Source organism: Accipiter gentilis, chromosome 1, assembly GCF_929443795.1.
Source record: "Accipiter gentilis chromosome 1, bAccGen1.1, whole genome shotgun sequence".
Taxonomy (NCBI): Eukaryota; Metazoa; Chordata; class Aves; order Accipitriformes; family Accipitridae; genus Astur; species Astur gentilis.
This window is the reverse complement of record NC_064880.1, coordinates 26,067,807-26,087,779: the sequence shown is the minus strand read 5'-3', so window position 1 is coordinate 26,087,779 and position 19,973 is coordinate 26,067,807. Positions and strand designations below refer to the sequence as shown.

The following is a 19,973-nucleotide window of genomic DNA, read 5'->3' as shown; positions in this document are numbered from 1 at the left end:
GATCTTTGAAGAGACTTGTTACTGATCTTAACTTGGAATCTTTTTAGTATTATTGAAGGGAATAACAACCTTAATGTAATTTTGGTTTGATTTCTTTGTGTGAAGGGCTGACAGCTCTCCCTTCTCTCTCGTCACCAAACATCTGAAGAAAGCTGTGTTACTGAGAGATTACTGCAATGGTCCTTGGTTTTACAGAGATTTCATCAGAAACATTTATTTTTTAATGGACAATGGAAAACATTCAGCTGTCCATTATTACACTTCTTTGTACACAGTCTAAAAATATAAATGGAAATTATAATTGCATCTATAATTCTGGGTCCCAGCTGAAATCACTTTAATCCCAATGTGGGGGAAAAAAAAAAATCAATACAGAACCCTTAACCCTGGTCTTTTCCTCCTTAGACATTTCATTTTCAGTAGTACTAGTTTATACCACAAGTTTCACAGGTTTTTCAAGGGACTTTAGTATACAGAGACCATTTTGCATCCTCAGAATGCTATTGCTGCTTTGTGCTTTTCTGACATAGAAACTGGAATGGTCTTCTTGAGTAAGGCTTATATTGCAGCTGCTTGATATGATATGAAATTTCTCCCTTATAGTTTTTAATCATTGAAAAAAGAGGGACTTTTGAAGTGTCACAAAGTTCTTCTAAAGACAATCCCATTTTACTGGAAGTAGAATTACACATATTTTTGTTAAAGAGGAACCCAAGTCAGCATTAAAGATTTAACATTGAGGTTTGGAAAAGATGTCATTCTCAACTCACCACAGGCTCGCTCTCTACTATATTGTGCTTTTTTTCTATGGGATTCAGATAGTAGGTCTGTCAAGGTTAAATATTATTGTTGTTGGGGTTAAATATTATTGTTGTTGGGGTTTTTTATATTAACATCTGTAAGTACAGACATGCCATCAAGTGTTTTGTGTTTCTGAACCCTACACCTTTCTGCAAACCTGGACTTAGACCAATAGTTGCTTTGGTTTGAGTTAGCTTCTGGGGAGGAGAAGAGAGCTTGCTTTTATGCTGTAAGGCCTATGCAAACTCTTAATTCTCCACTATTTACATCTTCCTCTTAAGCATCTGGTTCTGGTAATAGTGAAAGACATGATGCTGCAATTTAGGGCACACTGCTAAATTGCCCCAGTTGCCACACTATTAATAATCATAGATGTAACTTCCATGTAGCCGAGGTGTGTTATTCATCTGGTAGAATGTCTTGTTTCTTAGTAATCACATATATGTACCCCTCTCTAGATCATGAGCACTCAAAAAGTAAAAAAATAAACTAACTGCATTTTGGTCAGTCTTTTCTCTGAATACCTGAAAGACACAATTGAAAAGGAATGTTTCCACGTGGGGTGAGGCATTTCAGCTACCCACATCCAGTACTCAAGCTATTTATTTGCTGTCTAAGGCTGTCAGGCCTTAACTTTCTGACTTCATTCCAGAATGCAGATGTCTCGTTCTCTCACTGCCCTCTCATCCCCTTTCAGATACCATTCTCCTATACAAGGGCCCAATCCAAAACTCATCGAAATGCTTCCATTGACATCCAGAGGCTTTGGCTGAGGCCAAATGAGTCTGGGGCACAAGGTTCCTCATTGCATCAAGTTATGCCCTCTTTTCAGTCTGGTATCTAGGCAGAGCACAGATCTCTTTCCATCTTTACTTCCCTCTGCAAAGCATCTTGATGGTTTTTTTTATGAACATGCCACTTCAAGTCTATCACACCGCACAATCTGAAAATACTTAGAATGGTATTATAGTAGTGACCTTTATTGTTCATTAGTGAATCAGCAGCCTAGCTTACTGTGGCTTTAAATGAGCTATATAAATTGGTTGTTATTTTCAATGATGATTCCCTTGATTTGAACACACTAGAACAAAGATAATTGTTTCATTGATTCATTATGTAAAAGATTGTTTCAAGTTAGAGGGCGTTTTTATTTAATTCCACCCCCACCTCCCCCAGCCAAATTGAGACATGGTGTCTGGAATCTTTGCCAGGTTCTTACCCGGTTCAGATCAGCAAGTGCTGTTGCTTCTCTTTCTCTCACTGATGGCATGTAGTAGCCTTCATGGGTGGAGTAGGGGTGCCTCTCTGACTGTGGTGGTGTTCATCATAATCTAAGCTGAAGCTACTGACAGCATCACATCTCGCACGTAACACTCTACTGCATGTGGTAGTCTTTGACATGATGTATACATGTGTTCAAAAGAAATCAAAGTCTATACCTGGTGGTGCTGTCCAAAGCCTCTCTTTATCTCAGTATTGGCTTGCCCCTGTTCCAGCTGCTGTGCTGTCACGTCTGTAAGGTATCGCTGATTCCCAGCTGCTGGCATTGCTTTCCCGTTGCTCAAGCATGCAGTGTTTTGATGCGTCTTTAAAGTATGGTTTTTTTCTGTCTTCTGCTGTGTGCTCCTTCTTCCAGCTTCAGCATCCTGATGTCTTCTGTTCTAGGTACCTGACTAAGCTGACATAACTGTGTTGCCACAGGCTGTGCTTGCTCTCTCTAGAAGGTTGCTGTGCTCCAAGAACTTTGCTGTTGCAAATTTTATCTTGTCATCTGACATGCAGCATGGTGTGCAGATGGCACAGAAGAAATCTGTTTAGAAGCTACATATCTCCTCTATTACAAGTAGTGGGGAGGCATGCACATAGGTCTGGGATATTGATGATTGCACCCGTTCCCAAAGAGCAAAGGGCACTGCATGCCCAGGGACCATGCTAGTAAGTCCTGCTGGATGCATGGTGCTGCCCCAGACCAGGAATGCGTAGAAGAAAGTCACATAGATCTGATGATGTCTCATGTCATCTTGGACTCCTTGCAGGCATTGCCAGGGCTGGTGCTGCTGGGGAAGAAAGCAGAGAACAGTAGCCAGGCCAGGAGGGGAAAGTGGCAAAAAAAGTGGTGGAAGCCGTGGGCTCCAGGAAACCAAACCTGGGCCTAGTGGAGGGAGACAGAGAGGACAGCGGTGGATGTGGCATCTTGCCCTGTTGTCATGTCCCTCCCTCTCCAGCCTGTGGTCTAACATGATGTCCACTGACTTCCAGATTTGTTTTTCTTAAGGAAACAAAGTCCAGCAAATGAAAAGGGGGAGCGGAAGAACTAAGCGCAGAAGTGCTTGGAAGTCAGTAGTTACCTCGTCTTCCTCTGTGGATGGACCACATAGCTTGTAGATATCTATAAGCATTAAAGTTAGTGCCATATGTATGAGTAGAAACTCTGCTTGTGCCTGGAAGGCTGGGTTACAGTGGTTGGGAGCTGTATTGTGAATTTCCTCCGTGCTGTGTGGTTCAGGTCTCAAAGCAACATTACAGTGACGTATTTGGTGGCAGTGGTGTGTGTGTGTGGGTCTCATTCACACATAGCTATTCTGCAGGGCGTGTTGAGGGGGTGTTTGAGGAACCAAACAGATTCACGGCTGTGTCTCACCTATCCAGAATCTGCTTCTGCTACCAAAATCTGGGGTGCTAAACCCTCTTCATCTGAGCAAGTCAACAGCCTGTCCCAGGCTGCCGCCTCAGAGAATGGCAGGGACTTTGTAAATAAAGGAAACAATTGAATGATAAGTTCACACTTCAGCACACTGCTTAACAACCTGATAACAGTTAATTACATACAGTATTTTTAAATGCAGCAACAGGGAGATAACTCTTGCAGAGATGGAGCACAGGCACTTGGGCCTCACGACTGAAGGTTAACCTCTTACTACCCATGTCCCTGAAGAGGCCAGTGGCCTGCAGCTCCGCGTCTCACCAGCTTTGAACGTTTACTGGCTAGCAGTGACTAAGGGCCATCCCCGTGACATTTCCTGAGCCACAGGTCGGGGCAGGGGGAAGCTGCGCCCAGCCCCACAACTTGCAGGGCCCCGCTTTGAAAGCATAACCTGTGTGCTGGTGCGTGGGAAACGCAGGGTGGTAAAACAAGGGTCGCCTCCGCCACGGGCAGCAGGTAGAGCACGTCCAGTCGGCAGTCGTTCTGCTTGCTGCAGCTGCGCTGATGTTCGTGTAACTGTAGAAGCTCTTAAGGAAGAAGCCAGCATAAACACAGCTGGAATGGGCTGCAGTCGCAAGGCGCTCGTGGCCGTCTGCAAGTCACAGCAGCTGCAGCCAGTGCTACTGCTCTCTGGGCACCGGGTGGGACGTTTCCGTCTCTCCTAGCCCAGTGGGATTGAGGGGTTTGACCCTTGTTATTTAAAACTCAACTTCAGGACATCTGCTGTCAGAGCACCCGCAAAGTTTGTGACTTAATGCAAGTCTAATTAACTGATTTGCCTATCCAAATCTGGAGATTTACACACTTCTGTAGAAGCAGCTGTAAAGTTATAACTTCAGCTGTTTATCATGCCCTGAGCCTTTAAATCTCAATTATTAAAGGTGGTGTTTAATGGCTGGCTGGAAAAGGGGTGGTTACCAGAGTGTTAATGGAGTGCAGCAAGCCAGGAAATCTATAATCTAATGCCTGTATAGAAATGAATGGTTCTAACAAAAGAAAATATAGGGGGGGAGGATGTACTTACAGGCTGGTTAGGAGCAAATCAGTACATGAGCAGCAGGGGAACAATGGGGACTGAAATACTACCTGAGGAAAGAAAGAAGAACTGCTTGTTTTTAAGGTCCACCTTGCCCCTAAAAAGCAGCCATCGTTCTCTGGATCTCCAGCTTTGCCTTTGTTGCAAAGGTGAAAAAAGGAAATGGCACATCCCAGTGAGTTTAACAGAATGGCTGGACCCAGAAAGAAATGAAATGTAAGGAAAAATTACGAGCTACAATCAGTTTCAAAAATCATTTTCTTTTTTTTTTGAAGCATAGTTTTCCTACCCAGTTTGTGCCATCAGAGGTGGAATTGACAGCCATGCTTCATCACAGCAATGGGAGAAAACGCTGCAAGGAATGCTTTAATTTAAATGAGAGATGTTTAAAAAAAAAAAAAAGCCTAAAATCTTGGTAATAATATTAATAACCACTTCTTACAGGTTTTTACTAGCCCACTAAAGATCAGATAGCGTGTTAAGATCCCAGCGGCTGAATAGTAAAGACCTGGGCCCGGGTTGTTATTACTTAGGAAGATTCTTTTAATGATTTCTGTTGTTTGTTGAAAATCATTTGAACAGCACAGCCGAATAATCACCATGCTTTAAATTCATTTCACGTGAAAAATGAGAACAGCTTAGAATTTTGGTTTCTGTGTCTTTGACAGCACTTTACAAAAATGGCATGGATAGCAGTAGTGCTGTGAATGGATAGGCAAAGGGAGGAGGCTTCCTTGCTCGGGAGGAGCTCTCCTGGAGCCTGAGCGGCGTGTTTGTTTCCTTCTGAAGAGGGATTTTGACTATGGCAACAGAATTTCTTTTCAATCAAATTAACATCTGAACCACCACAGGACCTTTAATTTCTATCCTGATTGCCTCCAAAACCACGGAGATCTGCAGTAGAGGTTAGGGTGAGGCAAAGAGATCTTTGGGTAGTATGTCTGGCTTTTGTGCTGCTGCTGGGCTGGGGCCAGCGTTGGGGTCTCACCTCTCTGCGTCTCTCTCTCTTCTCGTTGATTGCCTGCTCTTGAAGGAAGTAGCTGGCTTGTGTCATGGCAGGAGTAGCAGGATCCCTGCGTCCATTGGAGCTACCGCACAGTAAGGGAGTACAAATACTACCACAAGAGAGATTTCACTTTAGCATCTCACCCTAGTGGTGGCAGTTCTGCACGTGTTCAGTACTTCTTTGTGTTGGTTTGAGTCTACATTGAAAGGCAAAATTCAGCTGAGAAACCTAAACGTTTGCTTCTCTTGCTGGCTTAACATGCGTATGTCCTTTAAAAAGAAGTTTTCTTCCCTCCAGTGTAACTTGGCCGGCATCATCGCAGAAACGTGAAGCAAGAGACCAAAGGCCAAGAACTCTTTTAGTCTATAGGGAGAGCTTTCAGCCCCTGCTGATCTGCAAAACAAAAGACCAAAGGGACCTTAAAATCTCATCCGGGTCTCTCCCCAACAGAGCATGGGGGTTCCTGAGCAACAAGCATGACTGCTTAGCATTGAGAGTAGGTTACCAATGCCAAGAGGTTAATGACTCACACGGTATTATGTTGTGTTGAATAATGAGTAACATATGAAATGACACATGTTGTAATGACTCGCTACTTAAAGTACCAATCTACTTAAGATCCCTTTAAGCTTGAAGAGATCACAGAATAGCGATGTCTTGTTCAATAGGTGCTACTTTATTTTATGCCTCCTGGTAGAAGAGATGTACCATGCCTGAAAGCATATGAACAAAACAAGTGAGGAATTGAGTAGGAAGGATTATTGGACTAGTTGTTTTGAATGCTTATTGGGCATTTATAGAGCACCGGCTAGTATATTTGGGGGTTTGTTGCTGTTGATTTCAGGGTTTTAATCCTGATTATCGCAGTTCCTATATTTGTAGGTTGAATTTAGGGAAGGAAAGAAAAGGGGGCTTTGCCTGCAGGATGGGATTATCAGAAGCTGGTCTGAGATCTGTTGTGGAAAATAAACGAACGCTGGACCAAAGGAGCAACACAATGTTTTATGGCTTCATTGCTGATGAGAGGGGGTTTAATTAAATGGCACTGTAAATTCTGATATTAACCAATCTGTGTCATAGTTTGCTCCATTAGGGATTGAGAACAATCAGTTTGCTTGCATGCAAAACAGACTGTTCATGCTGTCATAAGCAATCGTATATAATCTTAAAGTAAAGTTTTAAACTTGTCACGCTACTGTTTTCCTATCTTACAGTTGTTTCTGCAGTCTGCTTATCTGCATAGAAAGCTAGTATTTGACTAAATTTGATGCTTGGTCCTGGATGTAAAAACAAGTGGGACATCTAAATGTCTCCAATTGCTAAAAACTGCCCATAGAGCTGCTGGGGCCCAACATCTCTCAAAATGTGGCCCTCTGCACACAATAAAGGACTTTGTTCTCTAGCTGCTTTAAGGCTGGACTTCAACTAGAGTAATGTAAAAGTGTCTATGCACTTACTTTCTGGGATTGGGGTGGTTTTGCTGTTTGTTTCTAAATATTCCAAGCCATAATACAGTAGAAAGAGACAAAAACTATGCATATAAGCTCTTATGTTCAGGCCAGTCAAGGCCACTGTTAAACTTTGCAAAACTGCATGCAAGGGAAGAGAATCAGGCCTGCCTGCATTGCATCTGAAATGTACTCTTGATTGAATTTCAAACAAACTCCTTCTCCAAATCCAAAACAAATATGAATTCTTTAAAAAGGGGAGAGAGATATTTTTCTGCTCTTTTTCCCTACCCAGTAACGCAGGTCATGAAACGATCATTATTTTTATGGGTCTGCAAAGCCTATAGAAGTCAAAGCTATGTAATATACATTGCAGAGTGTTCTGCTAATCCAGTCCAACCGCAGTCGTGCCTGGCCCAGGGATGAGGGTCTGGTAACTGGAAACCTGACACTGAAGGAATTCCAAACACAGTCCTCAAACTAAAAACAGCTCTCTCTGCATGGCATGTGCTACATGAGAGCCAGGGATTGTATTCGTTTATGTTATCTGATTTTTTAGCCTTGTATTGTTGATAAAAGAACAGGAGAAGAAAGCACCTCCACCAGCTCAGCCCATAAATAATCTGTGTGTGGTGTGTTTGAGGTTAGTATGACATTGCTAGACATCTGCCTTCTTCTGAGAGGTACAAGCCTCTCTCACAGACAGCAGCCACTGTGCTGCAGATTCTTCCCAATGCTAAGATACCAAATTTGTTTTCCAGTGGCTTTTTAAATGCCAACCCCATCATCAGCTATGGGAAGTGTTGGACTGAAATGGCAAAGAATATTTGTTATAGGACTATCTCGCCTATTTAGATACAGAGACAGACTCTAATGAAACTCAGAGTCATGCAGTGATGTTTTTTGAAAGCTGCAGTGATTACAAAAATATATATATTGTTTTTAAGTTATATGCACATTGAAAATTAAGCAACAGAAGTTCTTTGTGCCACTGACTACAAACAGCACTGCGGTGTCTTTAACACTGTACCTGGAGAGATAGGGACTACATAGTCTTTTCAGTCAGTTGTTTATAGTGTATGTTGAGAAGAGCTTTATAAAGACACAGTGTAATATATTTGATACTGTAAGACTGTTTGCTTGCATAATTTAATTCTTACATCAGCTTCTCCTTTCTTCTTTAAAAGTAGATCCTCCTGGCTGAGAACAAACAGCCTGCAATCACGATGCATACAATAGAGTTCTTTGGTGAGAATTTGGACACAGATAGGACCTTGTTGTTTTCTCCTGTTCTTTAATCACAGCCTGAGCTGCCCAATGCCATCACCCAGAGTCTCTCTATGTCTTGCTTAGACATGAAAGAGACTGCAGCCAAATGTGGGCTTTCCGTTTGCCACTTAGTCTGTGGCTGTCTTTGAAGTTTATTTCAAGAAGTACTCTCTGACAAAGTAAGAAGGCCGTTTTTCATGTGAGATTATATCCTTTGCAAAATATTCCCTCAGCAGCAAGGAGACAGTGATGTAAGAAGAGAGCATTCCCTTCCTTGCTTTTTACCAGGTACTAAGAGCATGACCTCTGTGATTCTCCCTATAGAACAGAGGCAAGAAAAACTCTTTGTCATGATGAAATCCAAACCCCCAACATGATGGGGCACAGCATGAACAGCCAGACCATCATTTTGCTTTCCTTTCCTTTCAGATAACCCAACCATGTGTCTCGTGGCTGATGTTAAAGGTGACCTGCAAATGAGGGTTAACAATGAAACACAGTCAACCTGAAATGAAATTATTTTTTTCTGGTTGTTTTTTGAAGCATCAGGTATTTAGGCCAGTCTACCCTGTGAGATTCTCCACAACTGAAGAATTACTGAAATGGAGGCTTTAAAAAAAAAGGGGGGGAACTGCAGGAAGCAAAAAGTGTTTTACTTAGGTTTTTTGAAACCTACAGATACCTGTTTAACAATGACTAAATAACATTTTGGGTAAAAGAAGCCTTTCTTAAGTATTCTGAATCCTTTGGTTCAGTTTTAAATAAACCCAGAAGCTCTTAAAAATTCTGCAGCAAAGCCAGAAAATACTAGATTTTATATTCTTTGTGCTTGGAAGATAAATAAAGCAAAGGTAGAAAAACAAACTACTTCAGGCTTTATTTGTTACAGGGGAAACAACAACACACATACTGTTAATTGAACATCAGTCACGAGTTACCTGCTTTATTTGGACAAGGCTACTTTGTACTCTTAAAGCTCAAAATGGATCACAGTTTTTACCTGCTGAATCATTTAGAAGATAAACCAGTAGAGCTGCTAACCAGCATATGAAATGATATGGCAAAACATGTTTGCAACTACCTGTGTGTGTGATCTATAATTTCTCTGCAGGGGAGGGTGATATTTCACTTCTCCACAATAGAAGGAACATTTTAAGGCGTACCTTGCCCGTGACATTTTTGAGGAGTGCATTTTCACGCTGCCCTCCCAGTTTCACTCCTTTCTTGAACCTGGTGCTTCTGCCTCCCTTCCTTCCACTGCTTGCTTCAGCAGCAGCCTCTGCTTTTAGCTAGACCCACATCACTGATGCATCTTCCAGTGGGAGCCAGCAGAGCTGAACGATCAGCAGAAACACTTTTTTGAGCTCTGAGATCAGTTCCTTCCCTGGATGTTGTGTCAGCTTCCCTACCTTCTGCCTGCCATTAATTTCACTGGACCCACAGGTCAAACAACTGGCCAAAAATCTGGAAAACGGCTGACGGTCAGAGCAGCTCCTACTCAGCATGTCTTCTCAGAGGGCACGCTCCTGGCCCAGTCCTTTTGAGTGGCTGGACCTGCTTGACCCAATTTGTGGATTTTTGATCACTCCCCTGGGTCACTGATTTTCCACTTGAGGTTATTGGTTTGACCCCCAAACCATGGGTCACTTGGGAGGTGTGATATGGCCCTGTGAACTCTGAACTCATCAGAAGCCAACAAAAACAGCAAGGGAGGGGAGAAGAATTTCATTAGGGCCTCCTCAGAGGTGGCAATGTCTGCTGAGTGAAAAGGCAGGGGTTGTTTTGCTGCTTGCAGAAACAAGCGTAGCATCTACAAGGGGCTGCCAAGTAGAAAGTATTTGGTTTGAGTCATTATGGTCATTTCTTTAAGGATAAACAGCAGCATATACTTTTACACCATGAGCTATCAAGTGAAAATGGTGTTGCTTCAGGGGATCCCTGCTCTTCCTACCGGGAGCTGCTCCCAGTGTCTCAGACTTACTCCTAATGGTGACAGCATTTTTACAGCCAGAGTTTGGTATCTGTAGGTGTTTCTTCTACCTTAAAAAAGATTGACTTTCTGATGGTTAATTTGACACACTTGGAGAGGAAAGGGCTGGTTTTTTCCTGTATTTTAAGACCTGTCAGATGGAGGTTCGTGACACAGGTTCATGGAGACTCCCCAGGCTGGTTGGTTGCACTGTGAGCAGCTCCCTAAGAACAGACTTCGCCAGGCATGGCTGGTAGGTGAGGAAGAATGAATCCTCAGGAAATAACTCGGCTTCAGCATGCAGCGCTGGTCATAAAAGGGATGAATATTCTGTCGTCATTGTAGCATGTGTATCTGTATGTGTAACACCCACTGGGATCACCAGGGGAAGTGAGCTGGGGAGTGTGGTGCAGCCACGAGGATATCTTTCATGAAATTTCCCTGTTATGCTGCCCAGGGGCAGCCTTTGGGGCAGTTACCAGGATTTCCCAAGATTTTACTCATGTGAGAGTTCTGGTAATCATTGGTTAGATCACTGCTTGTATTATTGCCAAGGCTGCTAAAAAACCTCACATACCTTCTGTCTTCCCAGGGCTTTCCTAAAGGATCCAAGTGAAGTGGATTCAAGCCTTGTCTCTGTGTACAACCTCTCCTCCCAGCTCCTCCCAGCTGCTAAGCCCTGACTCTGAGAAAGGCACTCGAGAATGATACCACCTATCAGGAAGGGAAACCAGTGCTAAGAGTGAACAGCTTGGGTATTTTTTTATTTTTTAGAAAGATTTTGCCCTTCCCACATGTTCCGCTCTGCAGTTTGTCTACACAACCAGAGACAGTATTAGCTGCAAGTGAACTGATGGTGGATTTAGTTTTGCAGCATAGGTAATGGCAACAAAGACCTGATGGCACAAGCTCAAGCAGTTTGGGTACATGCTGCTGTCTGGCACGCTTGTGCTTTGATTGCTCAGGCTCATCTTCACCACACAGTCCTAGGTCAGAGCTGCCTGAATGCACTACCCTCTGCACAGTCCCAACTTCTGTGGCAGCAGTGTCACACTGTCTCCTAGAACTGGACCGGCTGAGCTTTCCTGGAAACAGTTCTTTTGGCTGGATGGCAAACCACATCCCACTCTTTTCCTGCAACATCCAGACCTCTCGTGTGAGTTGAGGGATGAGCTGTGTGCTGAAGGCTCAGTAGATGATGCTGGTGGCTCAGTCCTGTTCTCAACAGTTATTTTGGTACCAATTAATCTTGAATTTGTTATTTTGGAGTAATTCAATTTTGCAGTTACAGCTCTGTCCAAAAGCTACCTGGCTCTTCAGTGAATTCTGGATCAGGTTCCAAGCTCAGCCCCTTTTTAATGTGATCCACAATAATTTGGTTGATTATAGCTGCCAATGAGAACATTTTGTAAAATCTAATATACAGGATTTCGAGCTTTATCCTTATATTAGAAGGTGATGGGTATAGGTTTGACATTTGTTCCTATTGGTTTGCTGCTTGACACAAAGCAGTTCCTACCATTGCAGAAGCCTTTTACGATTGGACATGTGGTTTTGCACACAGAGGAATTAAAAGCTGAGTGTGATGGGACTGACTAGTGAACAAGGCTTCATGTAGAAATGCATGGAACAACTCTTTGGCCTGCTGTGGAAATTAGGCTTTGTTGCAAGGCGTAGGTGTGTGAGCAGAGACAGCAGTTGTCTCAATACATGCAGTTAAGAGTCCTTTCGGTATCTCACAGGGTGGCTTCAGGCCCTTCAGCACTTTGTCTGGACTGTCTCACGGCGGGGGGGACGGGGGGGCAGGAGTGCCTGTCTTTTATAATGTTCTGTTTTTAAAGCAAAAAGTCTCTGGGGAGCATAGGGTCCTAAAAGTCCAAGGCCTGGAATTCTTCCTTTTGCTCTTTCCATTTTAAACAGGAAACATTTGCACTAAGTTATTCCAGGGGGAGAATTGTAGGTTCATTTCAAGGCAGATAATGTTTGTTCATTGCCTATGTCCATGATTTACCCCATGGGCTTAAACGAGTGCAGCAGAAAACCACATGTTTTGTTTTACTTCATGCAAAACAAGTTCCAGTGGAGTCTGGGAGCCCAGATTAGGAAAGGGGGAGCATGCTTGTAAAATCTCTGTGTGAACAAAAGAGAGGCATTGACAAATTGTGAACACCTGATCTGCTGTACCAGAATGATGACTTTTTTAATAAATCTATGCAAAGAATATTTAAACAGCTGATGAGTTCAGTCCCAACACCACAGAGCAGGTGTAATTGATTTATACTTTCAGGCCCTGTTTTGGGTCAAAACCCTGCCGTCTTCCTTCAGCTCTCACTTGGAGAGAAGCTTCCTCTGCAGTCAATGGGAGGTTTTGCCCAAAGTGCAAAGACATTTGCAATCAGACTGGCAAAAACTCCTAATTGAGTTGAACTTTGGGGGATGCTCTGGTGACATGTCTGTAAGAACAATTATTTTTGCCATTTCGAAAGTATCACAAGTTAAGCTGTACTAGGAAAAAATATCAATGCTTCATTAGTGCAAATCATGGAATTAAGATGCAGAAAGCTACGGAGAGGGCTCCATGGCACATCCTCAGGGATGGCATGTTCACATGTTGCTTTTTACATGAACTAGAGCTTGTCAAATCCATACTGATGCAGACAAGTTACAGGGCTGTTGTAATATCAGGCCTTCTAGATCACAGGAGTTTTTTTGAAACCCCATTGGCAGCTCACCCATTAAACACAGATATTGTAGCCTGACATCCCTAGTGTTTCTTCCAGGAGTTCCAGTTTTTTCCAACTACGGTGTTTGGAAAGTTTTACAGTCTGACATGTTAGGAGAAAAAATAGTGGGAAATGGCTTGGAAAGCATGAATATTTGTGCATGTATAGCTTATGGGATTTGCAGACTTGCAGACCCAACTCATCTGTTTATCCTCAGGCTAGATAAGATTCAGTCAAACACGCATTGTTTAAAGGAGCTTTGTTTCCATTACGGCAAATGGATCACTGGAGGCTGACTTTAGGAGCTGAAGGGCTCCAGTGCTCCCCCATTGTAAAAGGGCTGTGGTGTGCGCTGGACCCTTCCTCTAGCGTCCTGGGTATTACAGACTTTTGTAGGATGCAGGTGGGAGGCTTGTTATCCTTCAGAAGTTCTTTTGATTCATCTGGACCTGTCATGCTTGAGGTGGCATTTCCTTTCCCAAAGTAGACATAGATTGTGAGTACAATAATGTGTCACTGGGCTAGTAGACTGCCTTTTTATGTGCTTTATTATGTTTTTCATCCTCAGGCGTGGACCTGCAGAGCCACTGGAATATTTAACAGGGCCACGAGTAATATACAAAGAGAGAGAGCTTCCCTACTACCAAGGAGGACAGCCTGTTGTCCACCCATCTAAGGGGAACTACATCCGTGCACCGGACACAAGAGTGGCAGAATTGAGGTACCCCCATTACTACCCAGCCCAGCCTGTCACAAACCAGCATAAAGGACCCCTCCGGCAGGATGTGCCACCTTCCCCTCCTCAGTCCCACCGAGCACCAGCTTATAATGAAATTGTCCGACACCGTGGGACCAGTCCAGACCAGTACCAGTACAGACAACAGGATCCCAGGCAGAAGAACCCCATGACTGCAGCAGTATAGCCACGCACTGGACTTGCCAGCACAGCCCGGGAGGAATCCCGTCGGACGTCATCCTTGTAGAGTTGTTCCCCAGTGTAGCTGCCTATAAGAATGGCACACAAGACCTGGAGTCATTCTTACTGAGCTGGGCTCAGTGTAGGTGCTTTCTAACAGGCGAACTAAAGCCACGTGAGGTACGACGTGTTTTGAGTACATGAGGTACCAGACAGTTGAGTATTTTTTAATTCCTTTTAAAAATAGAAAGTGGCTGCTGGTAATGAAGCGCAACACTTAATGCACCTCAGGGCTATTTACCGAATCCAGTTACACCTGTACAGTATGTAGCTGTCTGTGTAAGGGCAGTGGTGTCACCGGAGTCTGCTTCAGAGTGCTGTTGTAGGGCCTTTAAATGAGAACACAGCACACAGTACGGACTTTGTGCAGAGCTGAAGATCTCGTGTAATCCAGTGTGTGATCATGAGTTGACAAGGGACTGCCATGGAGGTAGCGGCCGCATTCCAGGCACATTCAGACCAGCAGCTCTGTGCTTTAAGGATGCTGCAGTTCCACATTTGTAATCTGGCTTCTGTCTTCCTCCTTCCGTTTGATGGTGGCAGCATTTATCTTGTAGCCTTCATTTTTTGCAGTTTGCGTAGCAAGATTCTACTCTCGCTGCACCTGCTGCATTCGGAGTAAGGCGAAAAGTTTTATCCGCCATGCTTGGGCAGGCTCACAGAGGACAAGGCAGCCAGTCACCTGAGAGGTGTGTGCCTGTAGATGTGCATGTGTGTGCTTGTGAGCGTTTCTTAGTTATACAGTGTGCACTCTTTAAATGTAAACCCTGGAGATCAGATCCTCAGCTGCTGTCAAGGAGCATCGCTCTTGGGGTTTCAGTGGAGCTGGCCTATAAGAGGTGGCTGAGGAGGTGACCGCAGGCATGGACTCAATAATTCATATGAAGTTACTGTATCAGGTGCTGCCTCGGCTGGGGCAGGGCAGCGCCATCCCCACCCGCTCTGGCCAGGGTTACAGCGACGTGCTCGCCAGCAACGTGCCCGGCCACCGCGTGAAGGCACCTGTGGGCGAGGGGCCCACCCTCAGTCCCCCAAGTGAAACTCAGCCTCGGGCAGCACCAGGACGGTGCCAAGTGCCAAACTACTCGAGTTCCTGAAGCCAGGGGCCATCAGGCCAGCAGGGAGAGGGGCTTTTCACAGCGAGGGGTGAGGGAAAAGACAAGGAAGGCAACAGGGAGGGCTTCAAGACCCTGGGGCCCAGGGAGAAGAGGAGGGAATAGCTGTTTGTAGCAGGTTATTTGCAGCAGTGCGTAGGAAGAGAGAAGGTGTGGGTGGGGAGAGGGGGCCAGCAGTGCAGCAGAGCCATGGTGGGACAGGCCAGAGGGGTATGTGCCTTGTACGTGGGGTATATGTGGCTCTTTGCCCCGCGCAGCCTGAGCTTGCCCTGCAACCAGCCAGCCTGGGAGGAGGTCAGAAATGCATGTCCCCAACCACAGGGACCTGTGATACCCAGCCCAACAGGGCTGTGGATGCTGAGAGATCTGTCTCAAGGATTTTGTCACAGGGAAACCATACGGTCTTGCCACCTAGGAATATATTTTGTGAAATTTCCAAGTGTCCTTAATTCCTTGACTTCTGCCTTTTGGGAGTGCTATTAAACTTCGCTCATCAGGGAGAGACTGTGACCTGGCCAAGGATTAAACACAAGGATTTCTTTGATGTCTTTTTGACACCTTCGGTATGCAACAGATTAAATCACATCGGTCACTTCCCAGGTATTAAATATCACTAGGAAGGTTTGTCCTGCTCGGAGAATGTCCCTTTACTAGATATCCCTGGGAAAAGGGCTTGTTAGAGTAAGAGGTCCGTAAGGCGCAGGATAGGGTGGGTCTGTGCACTGCTGGTTGCCAGGGGCCACCACTGGTAGGTAATGGCCCTGATGAGAAGCAGCATTTAATCCCAGCCAAAGTTTCTTCTGTGCTGCTAATGCTGGTGAGAGACTGGCGTAACCCTGAGGCACGGGGAGCAGTTGCAGCTGGCCGGCAGGCTCTAGCATTTGCATTCACATCGCTCTCTACCCACCAGCTGGGCTGGGAAGAAGAGAAGAGGAGATAGCTTTGGGGTGGTGGGGGGACATCTCCGTGATTCAGATGATACAGGGCTGGGCTCCCTGGGGTAGGGGCAGGCGCAGCTCTAAATCCAGTCAGGAGGAAGCATTGGTGGGAGGGAGAGAGGGAGAGGAATGCAACTGATTATGAAGCAAGGGTGTTCAGTTCTTGTTCCATTTCTTTCTGCCCTCTTCCCTAGTAATGTAGCGAGGGAAAAACCTCTGGAGGGAGGGTTGGATGTAAAGCTGGATGTCTCGGTACCCTCCATAAATAAGGCGCGTTCCCCAAGGAAACTGCCTGTCGTGTACGTGCTGTACACAGCCTTGTACTTCTCTCGAAGAGTTTTAGATGCTGCAGGATACTCAGCCAGGACTTGGCAGCCACAGGGTAGCCGCTGGTGTTATGAAGGCCCACTGAAAGTGAAGCGAAAACAAATTAAAATTCTTTCCTTTCCCTCCTTGAAATATAACCCCTGATACATTTGATCCAGCTGTAAAGAAACTAGTATATTTGCGACAGTGGCTTTATCAAGCCAGGCCACAATTAAGAACAGCTCTGAATATAAGCTACTGCCTTTATAAATCACTCTCAACTAAGCCTTCAAATGGCATCACAGCACAGTGAACAGAACTTATTTACAGTATTTCAAGAGCCAGGGCCAAATAAAATCTGGATGGAAACAGCTCCTGGGTTATTTATAGCCTTTGAAGGACCTGCGCAATTGTCTCACGTAACCTGAATCTCTCCTTAAGGGCTCCCCTTGACTGCATCGGCTCCACTCAGTTGAGGCAGACAGATCAAACAAACACCTTCTGAGCTGTTAATCTTACCCAACAGGTTATTAAATGATGCTTCTGCTGCTAGATCAGTACAGAGCTTCTTCCAAAAAAAAAAAAAAAAAAAGTGCTATAAGTATAATATATGGATGCATCCTACAGGTGAGGAGTTAAGGAGGAAGAACAGTCTGACCTAGCTGGGGGAAAAAGACCAAAAAGTATTACAGACCATCTCATCAATCTCTGGTGCCATTGTTCTGGGAGAAAATTGCCATTTGCTGGTTTAATATCTGGTAGAGGTACGGTATTTTCAAAAGTATAATGTGTAACTACAGTGTATATATAGTCAGCTTCTCTGCAGTGTAAAATGTATGATTTTAGCACCATATTGTGGAAAAATATGTACCGTGCAGAATTCACGAGGTGCTACAACTGACGGTTGAAAATACACACTTGCAAAATCCAAAAGAGCCGTTAAGTAACAAGTTGTTCTTTTCCCCATATGTCCATATGTTTGGGAAAATTATGAGTCTGAAATGCTCTTGACACGTAATTGCCTCGCACTCCCTCATCCAAAATGTGCCAGTCCAGCAGTAAAGTTACTGACGTAGCGGGTGTGAAGGGAGAGTTTGGGTTTGCCACAGGAGCAGTGTGCCATAAGTTGTGTGAACAGGAGTCAAGACAAGGGGGAGAGAGGCCCGCTCTCACGTGAAGCTGGAAGCTTTGATTTCTTGAGCTGGTGGCGTGCAGCCTGTGTTTCTGGCTCTGGCGTGGGGCCAGCCGGGCCCAGCAGTTGAAAGATTAAGAGATAGAAAAAGAGCCTGTGGATTTTCTGAGTGACCACCCACTAGTGAGCCATGATCTTGGCCTGTGAGCAGACATTACCACTGTGATATATTATGATGCAGAAGTCTCTAGGCACACCTCGAATGCATAAAGAAGTATCAACTGCCCTTTGTGGGAAAAAAAAAGAAAGGGGGAACTAAGCATTAAAAAAGAAAAAAAAAAAAAAAAAAGGCTCCTGCCTTGAAAAAGTGCATGCAGCCCTGAATTCCAATTCACTCCAGCTTCCTGATCTAGAAATAGCTTCACATGCTGCCTAATTTTTTTACAGATGAATTGTGCTACCTCCTCCTCCCAGCCGTCACAGATTTGTTTATCAGAGAGTTAGTGCTGTGAGTGAATCCTACCGACTGCTCTGCCAGGGCCGCATCCTGACATTCTGCTCTGAGCAGGGGCTGCTTTGCACTTCCAAAAGGCCCTACACCTGTGCTCTCTGTCACAGTTGCTCTGCAGAGTCTCTAAGCCTTACGTGCAAAATCGGAAGCACTATTCACTATCTCTGCATAGAAGAGAAGGCTTTACAAGACACTATTCTGTTATTGTGGGGGAGAGAGGTGTTTGTGATCCTGACAATACCTGTGTGTTTAAGTGAAACTGATTTAAAAATCAATGTTTTGGGGGAGAAATTCAACACACAATTTGAGAGGTTTTTTCTAGTACCACATCAAAGATTTTGATCTTTTGTTACATATGGCTATATAAATTTTACCTGTTTTATTTTGCATTAAAATAAAGGCTTTAAGACTATATATGATTCTGTATTTGTATGTAGAGTCTTTCTCTTCTTTGTATCTATGAAGTCACCCTCACCCCTGGATGTGATTTGATATTAGAAGATCGTGCATGATCAGGCCGGATCAGAATTGGTAAGGTGACTTTTTAAAAAGAAACAACAACAACAAAACAAACCACAACAGCCATGTGCTGCCTTGTAGGGAAAAAAACATCACAAGGCTTAACTTGATTTCCTCTCAAATCTGCATTGTCTTCAGTTGCAGAGCTGGAGTCCTGATTTCATAGCCCTGATTGAAAGAAGAAGTGAGAGAGAAGTCCCTTGCCATCTCAGCAAATTTCAGCTTGGGCGACTGTGTGTTCATTGCTAAAGTTCCCCAGACAGTTTCATCTGAACATCGAGCTCTTCTCTTGCTATTGGTAACAACTGAGGTGTTCTGCGGCTGTGTAGCAGGTACCAGGTCCAACCAGCTGAGGCTGTATTTCAGTGAGATGGCTGCAGCGCTATCTTGCCAGAGATTTAGGACTCCTTGAAAGTTTTACACAGGTACTTAACTTGAAGTACGTGGGTCATTTCACTGAAGCTGATGACACTACTTTTCATACTCCAGATTATGCGCAAGCATAAATCTTTGTAGGATCAGAGCTGTGGGTTGCAGAGCACACTGAGATTCAGGCGAGAGTGTTACGTTGGATGAAGTAATTTTCAAAATAGCAGATATTTAAGTGAAAAGTCACTAGAACAGGGAGAAGGAAGAATGTTGCCTTTCTGAGATGAAAATTCTGTTTTAATACAAAGAAAAAGGAAAGAGTAAAAGAACAAAACAGAAGGAAAGAAAAGTGCAGAAGGTTTGCAGCACAAGATACAGCAGAAATTGCAGTAATGGTTCAGTAAAAATAATGTGTACTGCACTCCAAAATATTTTGAATTCTGATCTTGGTATTTATGGCCAAGACAGTTCATGGGCAATTCCGAGTCAATTCTAGCATGTATTAAGTTATAATTGACATAGATGCCATTTTTAAAAGTTATCAGGTCATAAGTTGCCCTCATAGCTAAAAACTGGACAAATAAAACACTGATACCTCAGTTTCTCCTTCTGCTGAAGTTGTACAAAGAGTGGCAAAAGACAAACTAGGAGTATATTAAAAGCTGGAAACTCGGTGACCACAGTTTCAGAAGGTGCTCCTTCTGCCTTGGCAGTGGTCTCCCATGGTTTCCCCCACAGTAGCACTCGCTTCCCTGGAACTTGGGCTCAGGTTAAGATCTGTTTTGCAGTCACTGCTGTGTCTGCATAAAGAAGTATGTGGAGCCATTTGACTGTTAATTAATTTTAATGAGCCAGACTACCCCCTCATGAGACCCGTATTCTGCTGTAAGCAGCACGGGCTGCAGTCAGTGCCTTTCCCCACGGAGGGTCTCCGAGCTGGGTTACTCACCCCAGCAGAAATGCAGTGACCTGCTGCAACGTGGCAGCAGTTGAGCACTACCCAGGGGCAGAGCGTAGCAGCCTCTCGGGGCGAGGACCGTGGCAGCTGCGCTACTAGGGAGGCTTTGGCGTTATCGAGACTGAAGTGGAGCTGGGCTGCTCCTGCAGCCTCCCAGAAGGCATTCAGGGCTTTTTAATAAGCCCCAGAGGCC

The 19,973-nt window shown here is 44.4% G+C and overlaps 1 protein-coding gene across 3 annotated transcripts in view; it reads left to right on the top strand.

Annotated features, from left to right (window-relative positions):
* The window catches only part of PARD3B (par-3 family cell polarity regulator beta), a 442,140-nt gene extending 423,792 nt beyond the window's left edge, over positions 1-18,348 (top strand). For all 3 annotated transcript variants that reach the window (XM_049807683.1, XM_049807694.1, XM_049807673.1), the window contains one exon: positions 13,525-18,348. In XM_049807683.1, coding sequence (XP_049663640.1) covers positions 13,525-13,879 — 355 coding nt within the window. In that variant the 3' untranslated portion in view covers positions 13,880-18,348. The remainder of the gene's footprint in view (positions 1-13,524) is intronic.
* The last annotated feature ends 1,625 nt before the right edge of the window (positions 18,349-19,973 follow it).